The sequence below is a fragment of the Microcebus murinus genome, chromosome 1 (assembly GCF_040939455.1).
Source record: "Microcebus murinus isolate Inina chromosome 1, M.murinus_Inina_mat1.0, whole genome shotgun sequence".
NCBI classification, from domain to species: domain Eukaryota; kingdom Metazoa; phylum Chordata; class Mammalia; order Primates; family Cheirogaleidae; genus Microcebus; species Microcebus murinus.
In genome coordinates, this window is record NC_134104.1 from 132123470 (window position 1) to 132146116 (window position 22647).

The window sequence follows — 22647 nt, forward strand, 5'->3', positions numbered from 1 at the left end:
ATATTTTTCCATCGAATACAGTAGTTGCTGTGAGATTTATTATAGTCCTTTTTCAGTTAAAGAAGTTTCCTTCTATTTCAATTTTGCTGAGTTTTTTCTTTTTATCATAAATGGCTATTCATGATAAAATGGTTGCTCAACACTGGGTTTTTGTAGATATAAATTGATTTCAAAATAAGAGGGAAAAGAAGCTAAATCTTTGCCGGCGATAAACTCTTTCCCAAGCACCTTAATAGTGTTGCCCACTGTGCTACAAGATGTAGGAGAATTTCTAGCTATTAGATGTAGGTAATAGCTTATTAAAGCAAAAAGAAAACCACAAAAATGAATCCTAATCTCGTTTTGTCAATCTGTTCACCTGAGAGAACTAACAAATTTCAGTTGACTCATGTGGGCTTTATTTTCCCCAGCGAATTTCTCTAAGAGTCAGAAGTATAGGTTTGCTGCTAATAACCAACCATGTCGCTTCTTTACTTGCTTTGCTATCATCTAAGGAACATTTCCTTACTAGACACTAAGGGCAAGGCAAAACCTATTCCTCAAGGGACTTCTAGAGAGGGACAGAAGAAGCAATAGTTACAAAACATAGGTATAAAAGAAAATGATACATTTTATCATCCCTAGACCTCACTGCTCTGATTTATGGGTCCTGAGTCATTTGGGGGAGAAAGAAAGAAGATTTAGATGGAAGGACCAGGTACAGTGGCTCACATCCATAATCGCAGCACTTTGGAGGCTGAGGGAGGAAGATTGCTTAATGAGGATTATTCAAGACCATCCTGGTCAACATAGCAAGACCTCATCTTTACAAAAAAAAAAATAGAAAAAAATTAGCCAGGCATAGTGGCACGTGCCTATAGTCCCAGCCACTTGGGAGACTGAGGCAGGGCATATAGCTTGAGGTGTTGGAGGTTGCAGTGAGCTATGATCATGCCATTGTACTCCAGCCTGGATAACAGAGCAAGACACTGTCTTTAAAAAAAAAAAAAAAAAAAAAGATTTAGATGGGGTTTGATATTTGAGCTGAGTCTTTGCATGATACGTATTTACTAATCTCCATGGACCTCATTTGTATTCTCAGTTGTTAGCAAAGGGGTTAGCATAGTTGTGCTCCAGCAGCCTCTCTCACTTAAAAATTTTGTCTCTTCGCCTTGATGGATAATTTCGTACTTTTATTAAACATTTGTTTTCCTACCTCTGGCCTGTGGTCCTTGGATTCTTCCGTAACATACGCTTAGGGTTGTGAATGACAAAACAGGATCTTTTTGGTTCTGTTTTATTAAGTAACATCAGCATATTTCATGTACAGAGCAATGATACTGACAATATGAATTGTAATAGAGAATCTGTTAACTTCATTCTGTTTTTATAGAATTGCTCAATTTATTGTTACCATAAATAGATTTTTTTAAATTCCAGGCTTTATATAATTTCTAAGCACATTTCATTTGTATGTCTTATTTCAGTGCTGGACCCAAAGGAGACAACATTTATGAATGGAGGTCAACTATATTGGGACCCCCAGGATCTGTCTATGAAGGAGGGGTGTTCTTTCTTGATATTACCTTTTCACCAGACTATCCGTTTAAACCCCCTAAGGTCAGTATGAAGTATTCATCCATTTTTAGCAATATGTATGATTATATGTGTATATACATATAATATTCTTAAATTTACATATCTAGGAATGCATGTCTATTCTGTTAGCATAGACTACTTCCTAGGACTGATAGTGTATAAAAGAAAACAGTGCGAAAAATTATAGGTTATTACCTAATCCCAGCTTTTTACTAGTTTCATTGTTTTCCTCATCCCTTCTTATTGTCTCCTTTCTGTGGTATGTTTTAATATAATATAAAACACCATGTTTTATGGGTGGAAATGGGAGAGTGAGGTTGGGCCAGGACTAACACCAGAGCCCAGAGAACCAGTCATAGCCTGTTGCCGGCGCTGGAACCGTAACCAGAGCCAAGCTCAGAAGCCAGGCTAAAGGCAGAGGAAACCTCACCAAGGCAGAGTTCATAGCCCTAGCTGTAGAACTTTGAGTTTTGGTGCCTCCAAGGTTTAGCTGCTTACATAAAATATACATGCACTAGCATGGAAAGTGTGACCCACAGAGGTTTAAATATGCCAAGAAAATTTAGTAAAGAAGTATTTATAATAATCTATTAATAAAACTGATTAATGAAATGTCATTTATGTTCATGTCAAAAGAAAGTGCAAGAGTGCAGTACATTCAGAACATGCAGTAATTCATTTATTTAAGCCAAGATTATATGCTTTAAGATGTCTTTATATTCCTTTTACTGCCTATAATTCAGTCATTTGACTATTATAAATACCATCTCCATTAGCATTTGTTTTCTAATATGGCAAAGAAAATCATCATGAGGATACTGACTATATTTTGTTTGGCTACTTAGAAAGAATTTCCATCTGGTCCTGACATAACTTCTCAATGCACAGGAAAATAAAACAACTTTGAGTTGTGGGTTGGAATAAACAATTTTCAAAAACAAGAATAAGAATAGACCTTCACCATGACTTTCTGTAATTCCTCGCCCTCCTTTTTTTCCCTCCTCCTCTCTCTTTTTTCTTCCTTTCCATTAATGCTTGGATAGTGCTTTGATACTAGAGCATAAGTAATATTTATAACTATCTTCATTTTGCCAATGAGAAAACAAAGGCACAAAGAAACTAAGTAACTTTTGCCCAGCATTATGCAACAGTCATGGTGTCAGGATGTAAACTTGGGGAGTCTAGCCCCAAAGCCCATTCTCCTTACTACATTACACAATACATTTTATTCAAGTTTACTGGGCTGGTGGCACCGGTGACCACACAGAGCTTGCATTTGGTAGGTTGCCAGTGATAAAGCCATAGTAAATCTAATACTTCTTCTCTCCTTTTACTGGACGGGAACCTTACAACATTTACTTTCTACTTTTGACCAGCCCATAAATCACCTGGAGTATCTGTAGCACTACCAGTGATGTGAGGATCTTTCTTTGACAGCCTCTGAAGTAAAGGATGTACAGAGTGAGGAAAAGGAAGGAAAAATCAGACCAGGCAGTTGAGCTGCTTGTAAATCTGGTGAGGTCTGTTCTGTGAAATAGAAGTCTCAGAAAATGTGTGGTCTTACTCAAGTTCTGCATGGCAGAAATTTGTAGATGAAACAAAGCTAAGAAAAGCTAGGGGAAGAGAGTCATTAATATTCTTATGTTTCTTTACTGAATCAAGCCCTGTACTGGACATCAGCTGTGCTAACTCATTTCTTCACTAAAATACTAGAGTAAGGCTAGGATGTTCCCCTCTCACAGATGAGGACAGTTACATGAGGCTTAAAGAGGCTTTCCAAGAATATACAACCAGGAATCTACTGAACTCTGACTCCAAGGACCATGTGCCTTACCTCTGAATTATACACAGCTACCCTTGAGAAGCTTACTAGTAAACATAGGTCATGGGAGGAATCGAGTGTCTGTCCTCATATATTTCAAGGACTGTGGTGTAGGTCGAGTGTATGACATTGTTAGTTGTATTTGATGCCAAGTCTTCAGCTGAGTACTTAACCACCAATGATAGTATTCTCTCTGAGAAAATACTTGTGAGATAGAACTGTAACTCATTATGGCCAAGAAGAAAAGTGTAATAAACTGCTGGTATGTCTAAAGGTTTTCAATACCATATTTATTTTTCAGTGTGAACATATATTTTAATGTTATAATTCAGATCTGTATTTATTTATAAAGTAGAAGTTGCTTTTTTTTTGTTGGGGATTATATTTCTTATGGCTAACTCCTCAGTGCTCAAAATCTATACTTTTAAAATGAAGTTTAATATGTGAATATTTTAATGTTTTTAATTTGGCAGTCTGCATATCTGTTATAGAATAAAAAGCTATTATAGATAAGCAAAAGGAAAAATATTTACCTATAAGCATATCCCCCAAACTCACACTATTCATGCCATTTTGGTATATCTCTTTTGAGATTTTTATTTTCCACATATATATTTATACATATAAATATGAATGCATACATACCTACATCTTTTTACCAAAAATGAGCCATACTCCCCATGGCTTCATAATTACTTTTTTACCTAACATTATATATTTTTGCCCAACACTGTATGTCTTTCTAGTAAGTATTTAATTGTGTTACAGTTATAGAGGCTACATAGTATTTCATTATATAAATTTACCAAAATTTAATAAAGTTTCTGTGGTTGGATATTTAGGTTCTTATCATTGCTTCTGTTATTATCAGCAATGTGTAATAAACATCCTTATAATTAGATTTTCATATATTTGTATGATTATTTTCTGAAGCTAAATTTGTTGACATGGAATTCTTGTGTAAAGAATTTGAACATATTTCTAAGAGTTGTTTTTTTTTTTTTTCCTGAGACAGAGTCTTACTCTGTTGCCCCAGCTTGAGTGCCATGGTGTCAGCCTAACTCACAGCAACCTCGAACTCCTGAGCTCAAGCAGTCCTTCTGCCTCAGCCTCCGGAGTAGCTGGGACTACAGGCATGCGCCACCATGCCTGGCTAATTTTTTCTATTTTTGGTAGAGACAGGCTCTCACTCTTGCTCAGGCTGGTATCGAACTCCTGAGCTTAAACGACCCGCCCGCCTCAGCCTCCCAGAGTGCTATAGGCATGATCCACTGCTCCTGGCCTCTAAGAGTTTTTGATAAAGGTTGAAAAATTGTCCTCCAGAAAAACTGTATCAATTTACATCATGGCCATCAATATATGATAATATAGTATTAATACTTCCTTATACTTTCCTCAGCTTTGAGGATTTCAAATTTTTCTGCTGTCTGCCAGTCCAATAGATGAAAAATGATATCTTATGGTTGCTTTAATTTACATTTATTTGACTACTAATGAAATGTATAATAGTTTTCATGTATACTATTGTCCAGTTATTTCTTTTTGTGAATAATATCAAAGTATTTTTTATTAAAAGTTTTACACCAAGTAAAATTTAACAAGAGTACTTGAGTTCAGAAACAAAATAATGGAGTATGTTATATTCCTATACTTTTTTCCCTACCAAAAAAAACTTTGAAAATACTCTGACACTCTGTGTCTAATGTTTTTTGACTCAGAGGTTCTAATGACAGACATCCTAACTAGGGAATCATGTCGGTTAATAGGCCAGATACCTGTTTTCACAGTTGAAATGCACAGAGGTAACCCATTCTTAATTTGTCTTTTTCTTTCTTCCTGTGAATCTGGACATGCTATAAAAAATAAGTAAGCATTCTAAATAGATTGAAGATTAGACAGGACAGTCAAGTATGTTTGTTATTTATTTTCAGGATCTCAGGCAACCTAGGCTCAAGTCAGACATGTTGTATCAGTATTCATATCTATTTCTAGAAAATGTTGTTTTCTTTGGTAATGGCAAGACAGTATCTGCCAGAGGAAATTCTCCCAAAAAAGCAATGATAAAATTCATACCTTAAGTGTTTAAAAAAAAAACAAAAAATTACATACATATATAAAAGTATCTGTCTGAGACAAATTAAGAATAATATTTAAAACCATTTTAGTATAGTTCTTGCACTACAAATTTTATCAAATATACTTTTAAATAAATCTTAGCGATCAGAGCATATCTTATTCTTATGGATTTGGTTGTTATTGTTTATCATCTCTGTTCCAACTGTAGGTTGCTTACTAATGAAATGTCATCTAATAGGAAAGGCTTTAACTACTTTCAGACAGTGAAATAGACAATTTAGGTCATCAGGTTTTCAAAGTCTTCATTTTATTTTCCTCATGAGATTTTTACTTAAATTGGCAGGTCAAGGCTACTCATGAATACAGTAGCTAATTAGTTGGTATCTAACATTTAAAAGCCAGACAGTGATCTGTAACTTAAGTTAAGCAGTGAGTTCCACAACTTTATCCTAACTTGGTTACTATTACGCGCTTTCTCAAAGAAGAAAGTTGAATGTGTCTCCCAGGATTTTCAGAAAGAGCAGTGATTTACATGTGTAAGCCGAGTGCCCACTTAGCCTTGGCTAGAGAACACACATTTATTATGGAGTAACATGAATTAACTTGTTTTCAACCAGAGTTCATACATTCACATACAGCATCGCCATTTATCAGGTCCTTTCATACATTTTGAATTGCCTATTTGACATCTCCAGTTGGACATCCAATAGTCATCTCAAATTTTACAAGTCCAAAACCAAACTTTTAATTACACACTCCAGCTAGTCCAGCTCCTGTCCCACTCCAGCTAATCCATCATCTCAAAGAATATCATCTCTGTTTTTCCAATTGCCAAAACTAAAAATGTTGCGATCATCTTGACTTCTCTCACACAACCTGAGCAGACCTAGTGCCCCAGGTTCAATCTTCAAAATAAATCCAGAATCTAAACATTTCTCATCACCTCTCCCTAATATCACTATGGTCCAAGCTACTACAACATGCTTCCTTCCCCAGGTTATTGTGGAATTCACCTATCTGGGCTACCTGCTTCTGCCCTTGTCCCTCTTGCAGTGTTTACCCTACACCAAAAGACTCCTTTTATAATGTGTTAGATTACATCAGTTCTTTGCTTAAAACTCTTTACTGATTCTCAGCTCTTGAAGTATCACCACAATATACTTTTCAAAGTTACCAACCATCACTTTTTACTCAAATACTCTAAGCATGCTATTTCACAAATCTTTCTGTTTGCTCTTCCTTCTGCCTACATTTGTATCCACTCCCCCCCCCCCGAAAGTCACATGGCTTACTCCATTTCTCCCTTCAAGTCTGCTCAAATGTCACCTTTTCAGAAAGGCTCTTGCGTGACAAATTCCAGCCTCCTTATGTTCCCTATAAGCTTCCCCACCATCACCACCATACTTGGTTTATTGCTATAGCACTTCTCCCTCCTGGCATTATATGTTTCTTTATTTGTTTATTTTGTTTCCCTTTCCCCAGTTAGCATGGAAGCTCCATGAGCACAGAGACTTTGTCTCTTTTGGTGTCACTCCTGTATTCCCAGGATATGGTAGAAGTTCTGGTGATTTAGTAGGTATTCAGTAAAAATGTGTTGAATTAATTTAATCTATATAGCTGTGCCATAGAAAACTGTTAGTTAAGCCCCACTTAGTGGATCAGAGAACTATAGTTCATGGAGGTTGAGTGGTAAACAGGCCACACTGGAAGTAGGTAGCAAAACTAGAATCCAAACCCAGTTGTAAATTGGGACTTTCATTCCACTTATAGAGGAAATTTAAATTGCTTATATCCCTGGAAGAAAGAACATTTGCTCCTAGATTATACACTTTGGTATAATTAATTATGTCACACCATTCCCCAGGTATTTTTGTAGAGAGAGGAAGAGGTGTGATATAAGGAGGAAAGAATGTTAGATTTTGAGTGCCTGTCTTTCATTTTGCCAAGGACTCTCTTTCCAAAGACATTGGGGGCTTTTCTCCAATGTGTTCCTAATTCACAGAAACTATCTTTATTGAATAATAAATACTGATTTTTGGATTTTCTCAGCTTTTAGCTAAAGAAGAAGTCATTTCATATTTTCACACTTAACTAGTATCAAAACAGCCTTGTATCCTCAGTATCTGATTGGGCTATAAGATTAATTACATCACATGAGTCAGTAATTTTTCTTTTTGGTCCATGCTCCTTTTTGATAAACCTTTAAAAGTGTCATACTATTCTTTAATTTTGGGTGAAATTCCCAAATGAATGTAATGATCAAAAATAAATCAAAATAGTGTCATTGTCCTTTGTGCTTTTACACATTGTGTTTGTGTGTCCAGCCACCACTCCCAGCTACCACCAATTTAGGAATTACTAAGAAGTAGGATTGGATTTTGGTTGTTTTCTGGGTAAGTAATACCGACTTTTTGTTATAAACCAAATTAAATATACCTATAAGCTAATAGGAAACCAGCCATTTGGCTGACAGAAAGTTCCATTTAGTTATATTTTGGGAAGATACCTCTCTCCCTAGCTTTTTTTTTTATTCAGCATATTATGGGAGTACAAATGTTAAGGTTACGTATATTGCCCATGCCCCCCCCCTTGAGTCAGAGCTTCAAGCTTGACCATCCCCCAAATGTTGCATGTCTCACTCATTATGTTTGTATATATCCAGCCCCTCCTCCCCCCCTCCCACCTGCCTGACACCTGATAAATATTATCCTATATGTCCACTTAGGTGTTGATCCATTAATACCAGTTGGCTGGTAAGTACATGTGGTGCTTGTTTTTCCATTCTTGGGATACTTCACTTAGTAGAATGGGTTCCAACTCTATCCAGGAAAATACAAGAGGTGCTATATCACCATTGTTTCTTAAAGCCGAATACTACTCCATGGTATACATACACCACATTTTATTAATCCACTCATGAATTGATGGTCACTTGAGTTGTTTCCATAACTTTGCAATTGTGAATTGTGCTACTATAAACATTCAAGTGCAGGTGTCTTTTTTGTAGAGTGTCATTTGATCTTTTGGGTAGATGCTCAGTAGTGGAATTGCTAGATCAAATGGTAGATCAACTTGTATCGCTTTAAGGTATCTCCATATTGCTTTCCACAGAGGTTGAACTAGTTTGCAGTCCCACCAATAATGTAAGAGTGTTCCTATCTCTCCGCATCCATGCCAACATTTATTGTTTGGGGACTTTTTGATAAAGGCCATTCTTACTGGAGATAAGTGATATCTCATTGCAGTTTTTTTTGTTTGGTTTGGTTTTTGTGTTTGTTTTTGTTTTTTGAAACAGAGTCTCACTTTGTTGCTCAGGCTATAGTGAGTGCTGTGGCATCAGCCTAGCTCACAGCAACCTCAATCTCCTTGGCTCACGTGATCCTTCTGCCTCATCCTCCCGAGTAGCTGGAACTACAGGCATGAGCCACCATGTCTGGCTAATTTTTTTTGGTATATATATTTTTAGTTGGTCAATTAATTTCTATTTTTGGTAGAGACGGGGTCTTGCTCAGGCTGGTTTCGAACTCCTGACCTTGAGCAATCCGCCTGCCTTGGCCTCCCAGAGTGCTAGGATTACAGACGTGAGCCACCACGCCCGGCCCTCATTGCAGTTTTGATTTACATTTCCCTGATTATTACAGATGTTGAGCATTTTTTCATGTTTGTTGGCCATTAATCTGTCGTCTTTTGAAAAATTTCTGTTCATGTCCTTTGCTCACATTTTGATAGGGTTGTTTGATTTTTCCTTGTTGATTTTCCTGAGTTATAAATAAATTCTATTTATCAGCCCTTTATCGGATATGTAGCTTGTGAAAATTTTCTCCCATTCTGTGAGTTGTTTGTTTTCTCTCTTGACAGTTTCTTTGACTGTGCAGAAGCTTTTTAATTTGATCAGGTCCCATTTATTTATTTTTGTTGCTGCTGTGATTGCCTTTGGGGTCTTCTTCATAAATTCTTTGCGTAGGCCAGTGTCTAGAAGAGTATTTCCAATGTTTTCCTCTAAAATTCTAATAGTATCACACCTAAGGTTCAAGTCTGTTACCCAGCATGAGTTGATTTTTGTGTGAGGTGAAAGGTGTGGGTCCTGTTTCAGTCTTTTACATGTGGCTATCCAGTTTTCCCAGTACCATGTATTTCCCCAGTGTATGCTTTTGTCTGCTTTGTCAAAGATTAGATGGCTATATGAGTATGGCTTATATCTGGATTCTCTGTTCTGTTCCACTGGTCAATGTCCCTGTTCTTGTGCCAGTAACAAGCTGTTTTAATTACTATAGCCAGGTAGTATAGTTTGAAGTCTGATAAATTGATACCTCCTATTTTGGTTTTATTGCCTAGGATTGATTTTCCTATGCAGGGTCTTCTCTGGTTCCATACAAAGAGTAAAATTATTATTTCTATATCTGTGAAAAATGATGATGGTATTTTAATAGGGATTGCGTTGACTCTGTAGGTCACTTTGGATAGTATAGACATTTTAACAATGTTGATTCTGCTGACCCATGAGCATAGTATATTCTTCCACCTGTTTACATCCTCTGCTATTTCCTTCTTCAGTGTTTCATAATTCTCCCTTTAGAAGTCTTTTACCTCCTTAGTTTAAATATATTTCTAGGTACTTTATTTTCTTTGTTGCTATTTTGAAGGGAATTGAGTCTTTAATTTGGTTCTCACTTTTACTGTTGTTGGCGTATATGAATGCCTCTGATTTCTGTGTATTGATTTTGTATCTTGAGACTTTACCAAATTCATTTATCAATTCAAGGAGTGTCATGGTTGAATCCTTGTCTCCCTAGTTTTTTGTAGTCTGCTGCAGTTCACTAATTTTAGAGAAGGACCTTTAGTTTATCATTATCTCCTCTGGGATGTGTATTACCCAAGCCAGCTTAATCTAAACAGATTGGATCAACTCAGCCATCTATACTTTTGCATGAGCTCTGATGGAGGTGATGTGTAATTAGCCCCTCTGATATCTACTGGCACACCCTTATCAAAGCCCTGCCATAAAGATGGGGGTTTCAAACTATTTTGCTGTGCCCATCCATACTCAGGAGTTCCTTTGTCTGTGGATGTGACTTTACTCCAAATGGAAGTTGGTGTTGGTTGCTGTTATTGTTAGCATAACCGGGAAGGGTAGACAGGCCTACCTTCCTTCACAAAGGATGTTCTTCTGTATTGAAATTATGTGAACAGAGGAGACTGAAGTAAAACATTCAGATGCTTGGAAAACAAGCAGCTTGTTTGCAGTCAGGACCAGGGAAAGATGGCAACCCACTTACTAGAGAGAGGCACCTTTTTCAAGGAAACATTTACAGATCTACGCAAGTGACACCCTCCCCTCACTTGGGTTTTCTGAAGAGAAAAGGGTGGGGTAACAATTCAAGGTGAAGTTTTCAGTATCTGGTATATCAAAGAGTAGTGAGTGATTCACTCACTGGTCCCAGAAAACAGTGAACACTGGGAACTCTTTGAGAGAAACACCATGAATCTCAAAGTTCAAGGGCAATGGGTGATATTGACAGGTAGTCTTGTAAAGGGAAAACCTTCTGTAAGACTGAGCTGGAAATTTGGCATTTTCTTCCTCTTTGTAGGAAAGGGCCCCTGGTGGACCCAGGTCAAAACATGGAACACATACCCTATGTTGAAACTATGTTATTGTCCATTTGAGAAATGGAATAGGGAAATAATATTCTATGTGTAAGAAAATAATGAAATATTCTTCACTTTATTTAAATGTGATACTCGCTTGGATAGCTATATTTAATGTTATTTTGTTGAAGCTTGGATGGAGTGGGCAGGTCTCAGTTCATTTTTAAGACTGTCTGCCAAATCAAATATCAGTTCCTTTATGGCAAATGATCAAGTTTCCTTGATTTTTTTTTTTCCTTAGAGTTGGAGCTGGATCTCTTAGAAACTAGCTCAGACAGGTCCAAAGAAAATGAAGCAGGGAGAAAGGAATGTTCCCAGCTGTCCAAAATCAGAGTCAGTGTGTAATCATGGCTTGTTACTGAATTAGAGAAAAGATATGGCCAACTGACCTTTTACAGGTATTATGCAGGTCTTGCCTTGTAGAAAATAAGGAGAAACAAAGAGAGTAAAGATTGTAAATAAAATGACTCTAGGATCAGATAGATTGTTTAATAATGATTCATATAGGTACAGCTGTTCTAAGCCATCAGTTACATTTTTACCATGGTATCAGTATTTTAGCAGTTGTGTTAGCAGAGACCTGCCAGAAGTTCTTATAGGTTAGTCACGTTTAAAAATATTTATATATTCCAAGCTCAGGTACGTTTTAAAAAATAAAAAAATAAAAAAATAAAAATATTTATATTAAGGCTCATTTATAAAGCAGAGATTTATTGAACTGCTACTATTTTCTAGGCCCTTGTTATATAAAGATGAATAAGATACAACCCTAGGGGAAATGGAGACAGAGAGAATGATTAGCAACTAATGCAGTAGTTTAAGCCAGAAAAGAACTAAGGCTAACCTGCGAGAATAAAAACAAGGAGAATAACGTATGAATTCTTTTTTTATTTCTTTATTCAATAAATATGCATGTACCTTGCAGTGGTCCAGATACTAAACACATAGAAGTGGACACAATGTGCCCCTTCTTGCATACATTTTACATTTAAGATATGATAGAACAGGATTTTTCAACTTTGGCACAAAATTGACATTTCGAAAAAGATAATTCTTTGTTGTAGCAGGCTGTCTTTTGCTTTATAGGAGACACAGCAGCATCCCTGGCCTGCAACCACTAAGTGTCAATAGCAATCTCCCTTTGTCTCCATTGTGACAGACAAAAATTTCTCCAGATACTGGCAAATGTCCCCTGAAGGAAGGAGATCACCTGATCTGTATCTACTGGTGACTGATTTGAGTCATCAGGGAGGACTATCTGGTTTCTGAACTGAATAACCATGTGGTGACATGTTGCCTACAAGGAATTTATAGAATATCTGGGTAGGAAATGTTCAGCTGACAGTTTTATAGATCTGGTGTTCAGGTGAGTGATATGAACTATAGATACAGATTTGGGATTTAGCAGGTACAGATTTGGGGGTTAATGTCTAGAATAAATCATCTCACCCATATAAATGTGAATTTTCAACCTATTCTGAATATCTGGACCTATAAATTTCCAGAATAGGTTTCCCAAAGGAAAAGACTGATAATTGAAAGACTAACAGAACCAACATTTTCTCTTTTCCATTATGTTCTCATTATTTGGGGATTGGAAAGTTATTTTCCATGTAGAGTATTAGCTCATTGCAACCTCAAACTCCTGGGCTAAAGCGATCCTCCTTTCTCAGCCTCCCAAGTAGCTGTGAGTACAGGCACACACCACAATGCCTGGCTAATTTTTCTCTTTTTATTAATAGTAGAGATGGGGTCTTGCTCTTGCTCAGGTTGGTCTCAAGCTCCTGAGCTCAAGCTATTCTCTGGTCTCAGCCTCCCAGAATGCTAGGATTATAGGCATCAACTACCATGCCCAGCCACAATTTGTTTTTGAAACCAGACTATTTTATTTTTTAAATTAGCTTTAAATAAGTAATATATGTATACAAGAAAAAGTTCAAACAACACAAAAGGTATACAGTGAAATTAATTGTAAATTAATCTTCCTCACCATTGCTCAGCATTCTCATTACTCTCCCAAAGACGTCTTTTTTCTCCATTTGCTTTTTGCATTTACCTTCTTGAAGATTATTTCATATTCATATATGTAGATTTTTATTAAGATTACATAATATTCATTGAATAACCTAACAGGTTCCCTGTGACAGACATGTAGGGTTTTGTTTTTTTTTTTAATTTTATTCTTTTTTTTACTTCCCTACTTAAGCTCTTCCAGCACATAAAGGTTTTTTCCAGTCTTGCTATCACAAATAATGTTTCACTGAGTATCTTTGTACATTCTGTCTTTGTGGACTTGTGCAAATATATCTATAGAATAAATTCTTAGAATTGGAGTTACTAGGACAAAAGATATATATGTGTTCAATTTTAATAGATACTAACCAGATTGCTCTGCAAATAAGTTACACAAAGTTATACCCCCAACATAGGTAGGTGCACCTGCCTTTTTTTCCTACATTCTCACCAGTGCTATGTGTCACCAAATATTTAAACTTTACCAATCTAATGTAGAGAAAAGGATATTTAATTATAATTGCATTTCTCTCATTATAAGTAAAATAATACCTTTTCATGTGTCCAAAGTTGGTCTCTTTCTTATTGAAAAGAGTCCAAACTTATGACTTTACAACTTTGATGTCCCTAAAATCTTTGGAACTTAGTATTTTCACCTATAGAAAGGTTTAACAATCTCTGAAGTTCCTTTTATCTTTTTAACTATCAGTGATTTGTCACTGCCCTGCTTAAAACTGGTTAGTGGCTTTGTTGCACTTAGAATAAAATCCAAACTTCTTTCCTCTTCTTACAAAGCCCTGTGTGATCTCTCTCCATGCCTCACCATACTGTAGCCCTCCTAGGCCTCCTTTTTATTCTTAGGAAGTTAGGATTTGCTGATCCATTTGCCTGGAACATGTTTGATCCAGTTCCTCATGTGGCCAATACCTTCTCATTCTTCAGGCCTAGTCTTCAGTGTTAGATCCTGAGAGGTGCATTTCCTGATCACCTGATATAAATACCCCACACTGGTTATTTCTACCACATCAGCCTGATCATTTCTTTCATGAAACTATCCACATTCATGTTATCTGCTGGCTTTATTTTCTGCCTACCCACACTAGACTCTAAGCTCCATGAGAACAAAGACCTTATCTGTCTTATAGTGCTCACCAAATAGGATTGCTGAAGCAAATGATGTTCATTTTGCATGTCACTTTTGAAACCTGTTTTGCTCTATTGTAGTATTGAAATGTTCAGTAAGTGTGGATGTGTGTTCATTGCCATTCCCCTAAGAATTAGATACACCTGGAAGACAGGGTTTTCCCTTTTTTTTTTTTTGAAGATGCCTTCCATAAGGGCATCCAGTAGACCCAGTTGGAAGTAATGTTTTTTTTTATTTTAAAACAGTGAAAGGTGATACAATTTATCTTAAAATGCTTAAAATTAAGTGCGATAAAGTGTCTAGACCATATTTTATGCAGACCATCTGTTAATAAAAATTATAAGCAAATAATTTGCATCTCTAAATATAGGTTCAAAGAATACTCAGCACATGGGCCAAGTTTTGCAAAGCACAATAATATAATCCAAGAATCAAGTACTTTTTTCTGTAGATATTTCCCTTCAGTTATATAGTATGAACATATTCATTTTTCTGTGTCATTTTTACAGCTTCATGAAGTCATGTCATGAAAGCCAAATCAATGCATGTACTTGTTTTCAAGGCCAGACTAAGGCAAAGAAAGTATGTAAACTCTGTCTTTGCTGCCACCTTGTCACATTTTACAATTGTCACTTGTTAGCTTTATTTAAGCAGAAAATTCCTGGGGCGGGGAACATTTATAATATTAATAGTAGAAGGGAAAAACAAATTGTGGTATATTCATACAATAGAATATTATATAACAACGAAATAAAAATGTAGAACAAAGGGCAATACATATAAATCTCACAAATATACTGAAAGAAAGAAGCAAGCCACAGAAGAGTACTTACATATATAAATGTATGATTCCACTTATGTAAGTTCAAAAACAGAAAAAACTACCATGTAGGAGTCAGAATAGTGGTTACATTTGGCGGAATGGTTGTGACTGGTAGAAGGGAGATTCTGGGTTGCTGGCAGTATTCTATATGTTTTTCTATATGGTGGTTCTCAAGTGTGTTAACTTGTAAAAATTCATCAAGCTATCTACACTGATGATTTGTATACTTTTCTTTATATGCTATATTTCAATTATTCAGTAATTTCTATTTTTAAATCCCTATATTACTACATTTAGGCCAAGCCTTCTCCATCTTGTGAAAATTATTGCTTTGAACCTAAATGTGGGTCTTGTTTTTTTCTGTTAAGTTTGTATTATTTATTTTATTCCATTGTTGTCATACTTTTGACTAGTGTGTTAACTGTTTGTCCAGCTTTATGTTAACCATAGCTTTGATAAGTATGTCTTTATGTCTCTGGTTATTTAAATCCATTTATTTAAATCCATTTTACCATTTAAATCACTGGTAAAATGTTGATAAAGAACTAATCACAAATTCTCCTACTAGAAAGCTGTTTTCTGTCAACTTAATTTATTTGGTTGTTTGGCCAAATCTAAAATTTTCTTATTAAGCCTCTTCCACATCTGCCAAAACTGGGTTATCATTCAGTCTAGAATTCTCTCTCTTGCCCACAAGGATGCACTCAAATTGGAGTTTGCAACAGCCCAGTGTGCTTTTGAACTCTACTGTTTACAATCTCTTTGGTCATAAATAATACTTTCCCACATACATAAAACTCAAATTTATGACTGCCATGTTGGTCTGTTTGTTTTGGCACTAGGCCAGTGCCATTGACCATAACAAGAAAGAAAACATCTGAGAGTTTTGAATGTCTATTTGTCTTATCAAAAAAGGAAGATGCTGTTAGTGGGTGTAAACTAGCAATGGTGTGATCACCTCAGGGGTGTAACTGTTTGGCACAACACTGTCATTTAAGAAGAATCTGCATGTGACCCTTAATCTATGACATGACTTAAGTCTTTTAAAAGACCTCATCATAAACTATCCTTGATTTCAAATGTACTTTGTCTGCTTTATTCCCCTAATCTAATTTTATTTTTATTTCTATTTATTTACATATATTTTTGAGACAGAGTCTCACTCTGTTGCCAGGGCTAGAATGTAGTAGCATCATCATAGCTCATTGCAGTCTCAAACTCCTGGCCTCAAGTGATCCTCCAACCTCAGTCTCCCAGGTAGCTAAGACTATAGGCACATGCCACTGTACCCAGGTAATTTCTTCTGTTTTTTGGAGAGATGCAGTCTCACTCTTGCTCAGGTTGGTCTAAAACTCCTGGCTTCAAGCAATCCTCCCACTTCAGCCTCCCAGAGTACTAGGATAACAGGCGTGAACCACCACATCTGGTCCCTAATCTAATTTTAATAACTGTACTGAAAAGGAAATGGAGTTACTCATGGTACATTTTGGGTTTGATATGTCTGTGTTTGATTCACTTGACTACCACATCATTTTCAAAGTAATAACAAATCATCTGCTTAATGATCCTTCCTAGAACTTTGTTTTAAATTATATTATTATTATTAACAAAGAAATATAATATGATTGAATTGAATTAAGTTGAAAAACTTTGCCTCCTCTTTGCCATCTATTAACATTTCACTATCATCTATTCCAAGCAGTGATTCTCTTCTTTAATTTGCCACATTCATACTTTTGAAAAGACCTTATTTTCTTTAGCGTTTTTTTCCCCAAAACTCATTTCTGGATCTGTCTAAACCCATGAAATGATTATAATGGCAAAGTAAAAGTAGAAAATAGCACCTACCCTAGAATAAAGAAGAGACCAAACTCTGGCCCTGCTGGAACTTACAAACCAGTGGGGAGATAGATATGTGCCATAGATATCTATGATAGATAGTGACTGTCATAAGGATAACAGTGCAGTGGGAACAATGGAGAAAGAGCACCTGAATCTGCTTGAAGGAGGCAGGTCTTCAGAGAAGAGATTAAGAGCAAGACCTGACAGATAGTAGCAGTAACCTTGGAGAAAGGAAAGAAGATATTACTAGCCAAAAGGACACATGGACAGAGGACTGCAAGTGCGTGACCTTTTCAGGGAAGCATGGTCCATAGAGAACCAGGACTCTGCCAGGGTAGGCAGGTGTGCAGAGGAGTTTAGAGTGTGCCCTGCAAGCAGTAGACAATTGAATGTTTTTGCAAGTAGAAAAGATCACCCTTGAAGCAATATGGGACATGATGGTGAAGAGGAGAGACCAAAAAAAAATAAGAGTGTCATGAAAGAAATTTTTGCAATAATCTCATCTAGCAATGAAAAATGCCCAAACTAGAGTAGTGGCAAGGAGACTGAAAAAGTAGATAGAGAAATTGAGGGGGCAGTGTCTATTCCATATGTTTCTATTGTGTTAATACTCCAAGTTTCTTGCAGGATGCATTAATATTACCGTGTATATTTTCTGAAAATTAAAGCTTTTGTGCATAACCGTTGTCCTGCATCTTAGCCTGTATGAAGCCAAGGAGTTTAAGGCTGCAGGTCAGTGTGACATAAGCTAGTGAGAATTTTTTATGTAGACACATTTGAAGTTGCCCATCTTTCTCTTGGTGAGCAATTTAGGGGGTGAGGGGTAAGAGAGAGAAAGAAATCAATCAGCAAATCTTTCTTATTCCAGTTCTTCAAAATTCACTTTTTAACTAACTCTTCTCTGATATTTTCTAAGATTCTTTCCAGCTATGTATCATCTCTTCTAATTTGAACTATAGAGGCCCATGTTCTCTCATGTAATAATTTATGGTATTTATTTGTGTGATTCTCTTATCTCTCTGCTAGATAGTCAAATATCTAAGGGCCAGGACCCAACTTACTTATCTTAGCTTCCCTCTCTCTCACCTATCATCCCCCATGTTTCTCAATTCAGCATAGCGCTTTGAAAATAGCAGAAGGTCAGTAGGTATTTGTTGAATAAGTGAATGTCTATTCCTTATGTTCATTTGTTCCAAACCAAAGATTTTTATTGTTTCGTTTTGGTTTTTGTATTTTTTTTTTTTTTTTTTTTGGAGACAGAGTCTCACTTGATTGCCCAGGGTAAAGTATAGTGGTGTCGTTGTAGCTCACTGCAACCTCAAACTCCTGGCCTCAAGCATTCCTCCTGGCTTCAGCCTCCCAGCTGGGACTACAGGCATGCACCACGATACCCAGCTAATTTCTCTATATTTTGTAGAGAAGGGATCTTGGTCTTGCTCAGGCTGGTCTCAAACTCCTGAGCTACAGCCATCCTCCAGAGTGCCAGGATTACAGATGGGAGCCACTGTATAATCTTTATAACTGACGACAAATATTTCTTAGAGCCGGGGGTATTTATATTTCTTTTGTTATCTTTCCTAGACCCTAATTCAGACCTGTGTAAACTGTAGGCTTTAATAAATACCTCCTTGGTTTGTTAATAGATCAGTTGATTACTTTGAAATAAGGAAAAAGAAGAAAGGAATAAAATTTGTGACATATATTCACTCAGACACCTTTTAAGAAAAGAATTCTCACTCTTCCTAGGTTATGCTTACTTGTATAAATGCTAACAAGTAAGCTAAGTTATATTTGGAGCAAGTATTTGGAGCCTAGTTGGGGGCTTAGTAACTACTCAAAGTAGATAACTCTAAATAATATCACAAACCACTGTCTGATCATGTTAGCATACTCCTAAGGTTAAACATCCTAAAATACCTAGATCAGATTAAAATTTGAATGCAAATCAGATAGAAAATCAGTAAATATATTCAGGGAAAATTTTTCTTCTCTTTTACTTCCATTCCTACCTTTTATTGGAAGTTAAGGAGGGGAACACAAGCATTTAGTTAAAGACTTATACAGGATTACCATCTAATCACTCAATAAATAAGTATCCAAGCCCTATTAGATGTGTGACAGTGCCATGGACATTGGAAAGAAATCTCACTGACCTCAGCCTTCAATCTAGGTAGGGAAAAAGAAATATATATACACACAAAATTGTAAGTTTAAATTTAATAGAAGTTCAGGAAAGGATTCAATACTGTAATGTGGAAGTTGCAGGGGAAAGCTTCATAAAAGAAGTATCCATAAAACATTTCTATAGTAAAAGAAGACACTGGATTATCAAGATGCAGGATGGCAGAACTTTGAAGTGTAGAAAAAGCAAGCTTGTTCTGCTAACCAAGTCCTAATCATGGTAATTTATTGCACATGTGGAACGTTAATTCAGAGAGACATCACATCTAGAGCAATATATTTAGAGCTCGTTTGGAACTTTGAAAATAGAAGAAATATCAGCATTAAAGATAACAAAGGTTCGAGGTACTGACAACATGAGAAATGACAGATGGAAGGAGACACAGCAGAGAATACTGAGAAAGCACAAAAAGGTAGTTAAAGAACTGCATCAAACTGAAACAAATTGAGGAGAGATTTCTTAGGAAGTCTGATCAAAAGGAGGGGTCCCATTCAAACAAAAAATCAAAATGATTAAAAATGGAGACCAAGATAATGAATTGGTGAACTCCAAGAATGTAATAAGAGTATAAGAATGAAATATGACTTAAGGATTAAGGAATATTCTGTGTGATTGGTACACAAAAAACAAAAAAATAAAGAAAAAAATTTTAAATTAATAAGTAGAATATTATTCATTTAAAAAAAAGAAAAAAAAAGGATTAAGGAATAGATAGCTAAGGAGTAGGAATAAAATCCAGTTTGTCTTTAGCCTCAGGATTGGGCCAAAATCTGCTCTTTTTTTAAATAAAATGTTGAAAAAAACAATGGAAAAAATGAAGTAGGAAATATTTCCTCCTTCAGGCGTGCACAACACGTACATACCCAACATTTTGAAATGCTACTAATGGACAAACTGAAAGTGGCAGGGGACATCTTTCTTAAGGAAATGTTATTTAGCTAGTCCAGGATGGATGATAGAATTTCAATAAAGAGAAGAGAAAAGATAGATTTATCAAGGTGCAGAATGATGGTATTTTGGAGTATGGAAAGTACAAGCTCTCCCTCCTCCTCATGCATGGACACTGTCTCTTCCTGAGAATTAACATTAGTGTAGAGGTATCACCAACATTACATATTCACTATAAAAATAAGAAAGAGACATTGGAAATGTATTTCATTATTTCATTAATGAAAAAAATATGATAAAAGTGATATGAATAAAAATAAAAAGAGTAACCAGATTAATGTTTCTTAAGAGTCTGTTTCTTTACATCATTGTACTGCAGAAAAGTTGCTGAAGTTTATATGCATACTTTGAAAGCTTAAATGCAGATGGGAATTCAGAGACAATTGTAGTATCTTGAGTGCCAGCTACATTACTCCCTTGCCACATTTCTAGATCTAAGATTTAAGAACAACTTTTTTCTGAAGAGATTATATGAAGCAACAAATACAGGCATATATATATTAAGGCAATAGCATGATTTGTTGGGAAAATTTTCAACGCATCTTCTTAAAGTAGTATATAAAACATGAGTTTGTGACATTACGTAAGTGAAATTGCATTATCACCAAGGACCAAAGCTGCAAGGCAAATTGTTGAAGAAGAGAGACGTTTTTACTTTACTCAGTTACTATTAGAGAAGAAAGAAAGCTTAATAACTCTATGGCAGCAGAATCTTATACGAGCATTATCTATAACAAAACATATCTTATTCTTCCACTAAGCTCGGTATAAAGTTAGCAAATATACATTAAAGCAATCAACAGTGTTTAAGAAAATACTATTCCTATAATATCAAACTGAAGATGTAACTCTTAAAAAAATTTAATAGTTATAGTGTAATAATTAGAAATTTGAATAAAATGTTAAATTTATTCTTGTCTCCTCAATTATTAACCTCTTTAATAGATTGATTTTTATAGCCAATAAAGGACATAATTACTCTTAACCAGACCAAATTATTCCATTATGTGACTATAAAGTAATGGTGGTGCAGGTTTTAAGAACATAACTGAGAAATTAATCTTATTAATTTAGAGTTTTACCACATCTAAGAAAGTAAAGCCATCCATTATAGTTATGACCTCAAAATATATACGAGGTCTGTCCAGAAAGTATCCAGCCATGTAATATGAAAAATAGAGACATTTATTGAAGAAGATACAAGAAACATTGTACATAGGACAATGATGCTTCAGTCCCCTTCAAAGTAGGCACCTGAGACCTCACACAGTTCTCCTAGTGTCTCTTAGCCTAACCTGTACACATTCAACATTCTTAGATGTTCTGCTTGTTGCGGGCCTTCCAGAATGTGGATTACTTTCAACAGATTCTCGACCATCTTTGAAGCATTTGTGCCACACTTTTATTTTCACTGCACTCATTGCATTGTCCCTGAAATCCTTCTGAATGTTCTGAATAGTTTCCGCAGAGGAACGTTCAAGCTTAATGCAAAATTTGATGTAGATTTGTTGCTCTACTCAGTCATTTTGAATGCCAAGACCACACAGTACACATGCTCACTCAATGGCATCTAGTGCCCCACTGACTAATGCAGTGAAGTTGTCATTGTACACACATGTGCATCCCAGTCCACTCTCCTTGGTTGCCAGGTTATATCCATGTCGTGCAAACCCTTCTCATTATATTAACAGTGTCTGGATACTTTTCAGATAGACCTCATGTGCTTAAAAGCCTTACAGTTTACCAGTTGACGGTGAACATCACCATGTTACTAGGAAGACATATTAGTTTTTTCAACAAACAAAATGTTGATTTTTTTGTCTTTTATCTATATATCACTAAAAAATTCTGACCCAAAAAAGGAGGGGAAAAAAATGAAACATTGACCCATACAGACTTTTGAAGAAAAGTAGATTCTTCTAATATTGTCAGAACAGAAGTACATCAATCTTCTTCCAATGGGAAAAAGCATAGTCATTTCTACCTAGACATACCAGATTTTTAAATTTTTTTTTAATATTTATTTGAAGTAGACACAGTGTAGACACAATATAATATTATGTGCCATGCTTCTGGAATGTCTTTGAGTTCTGTTTCCTAATATAAAGAACTTGTGAAATATTCTTAATCTCAACTCTACAATTAATGTTTAAGACTCTCATAATCTCTACTGACTAAAATATTAACTACAAGACTTTGAAAATGTCATAAATCAAAATTTAAATAAAACGCATTTCCCTTTATAAACTTTACACAGTAAATTTTACACATCTGTCATTGACACCCCCCCCCAAAAAAAAAAGCAGTGTAAACCTAACTGCTGGAACATCAGAAGCTCTCAGTTGTCATTTTTAATTGTGATTATGTTTGGCCTCCTTTCAAATGTAAGTATTCAGTATTTTTCCAGCTAATTTGTTTATTGAACAAATACATGTTAACATCCTACTCTTTCCTAGAGGGGATAAAATTCAGTATCAGATACAATCCCTGTCCTTAAGGTTCTTATATAAATGTATTCCCTTTGTAAATAAACATTTTGCTAGCATGTCTGCAAAATTTTATTTCTAAAATCC

General features: G+C 35.7%; 1 protein-coding gene across 1 annotated transcript in view; it reads left to right on the forward strand.

The window, feature by feature from the left end:
- The window catches only part of LOC105860521 (ubiquitin-conjugating enzyme E2 E2), a 333688-nt gene that overhangs the window by 250445 nt on the left and 60596 nt on the right, over positions 1 to 22647 (forward strand). The window contains exon 4 of the mRNA XM_012745322.2: positions 1467 to 1599. Within this exon, the coding sequence (XP_012600776.1) occupies positions 1467 to 1599 (133 nt within the window). The remainder of the gene's footprint in view (positions 1 to 1466; positions 1600 to 22647) is intronic.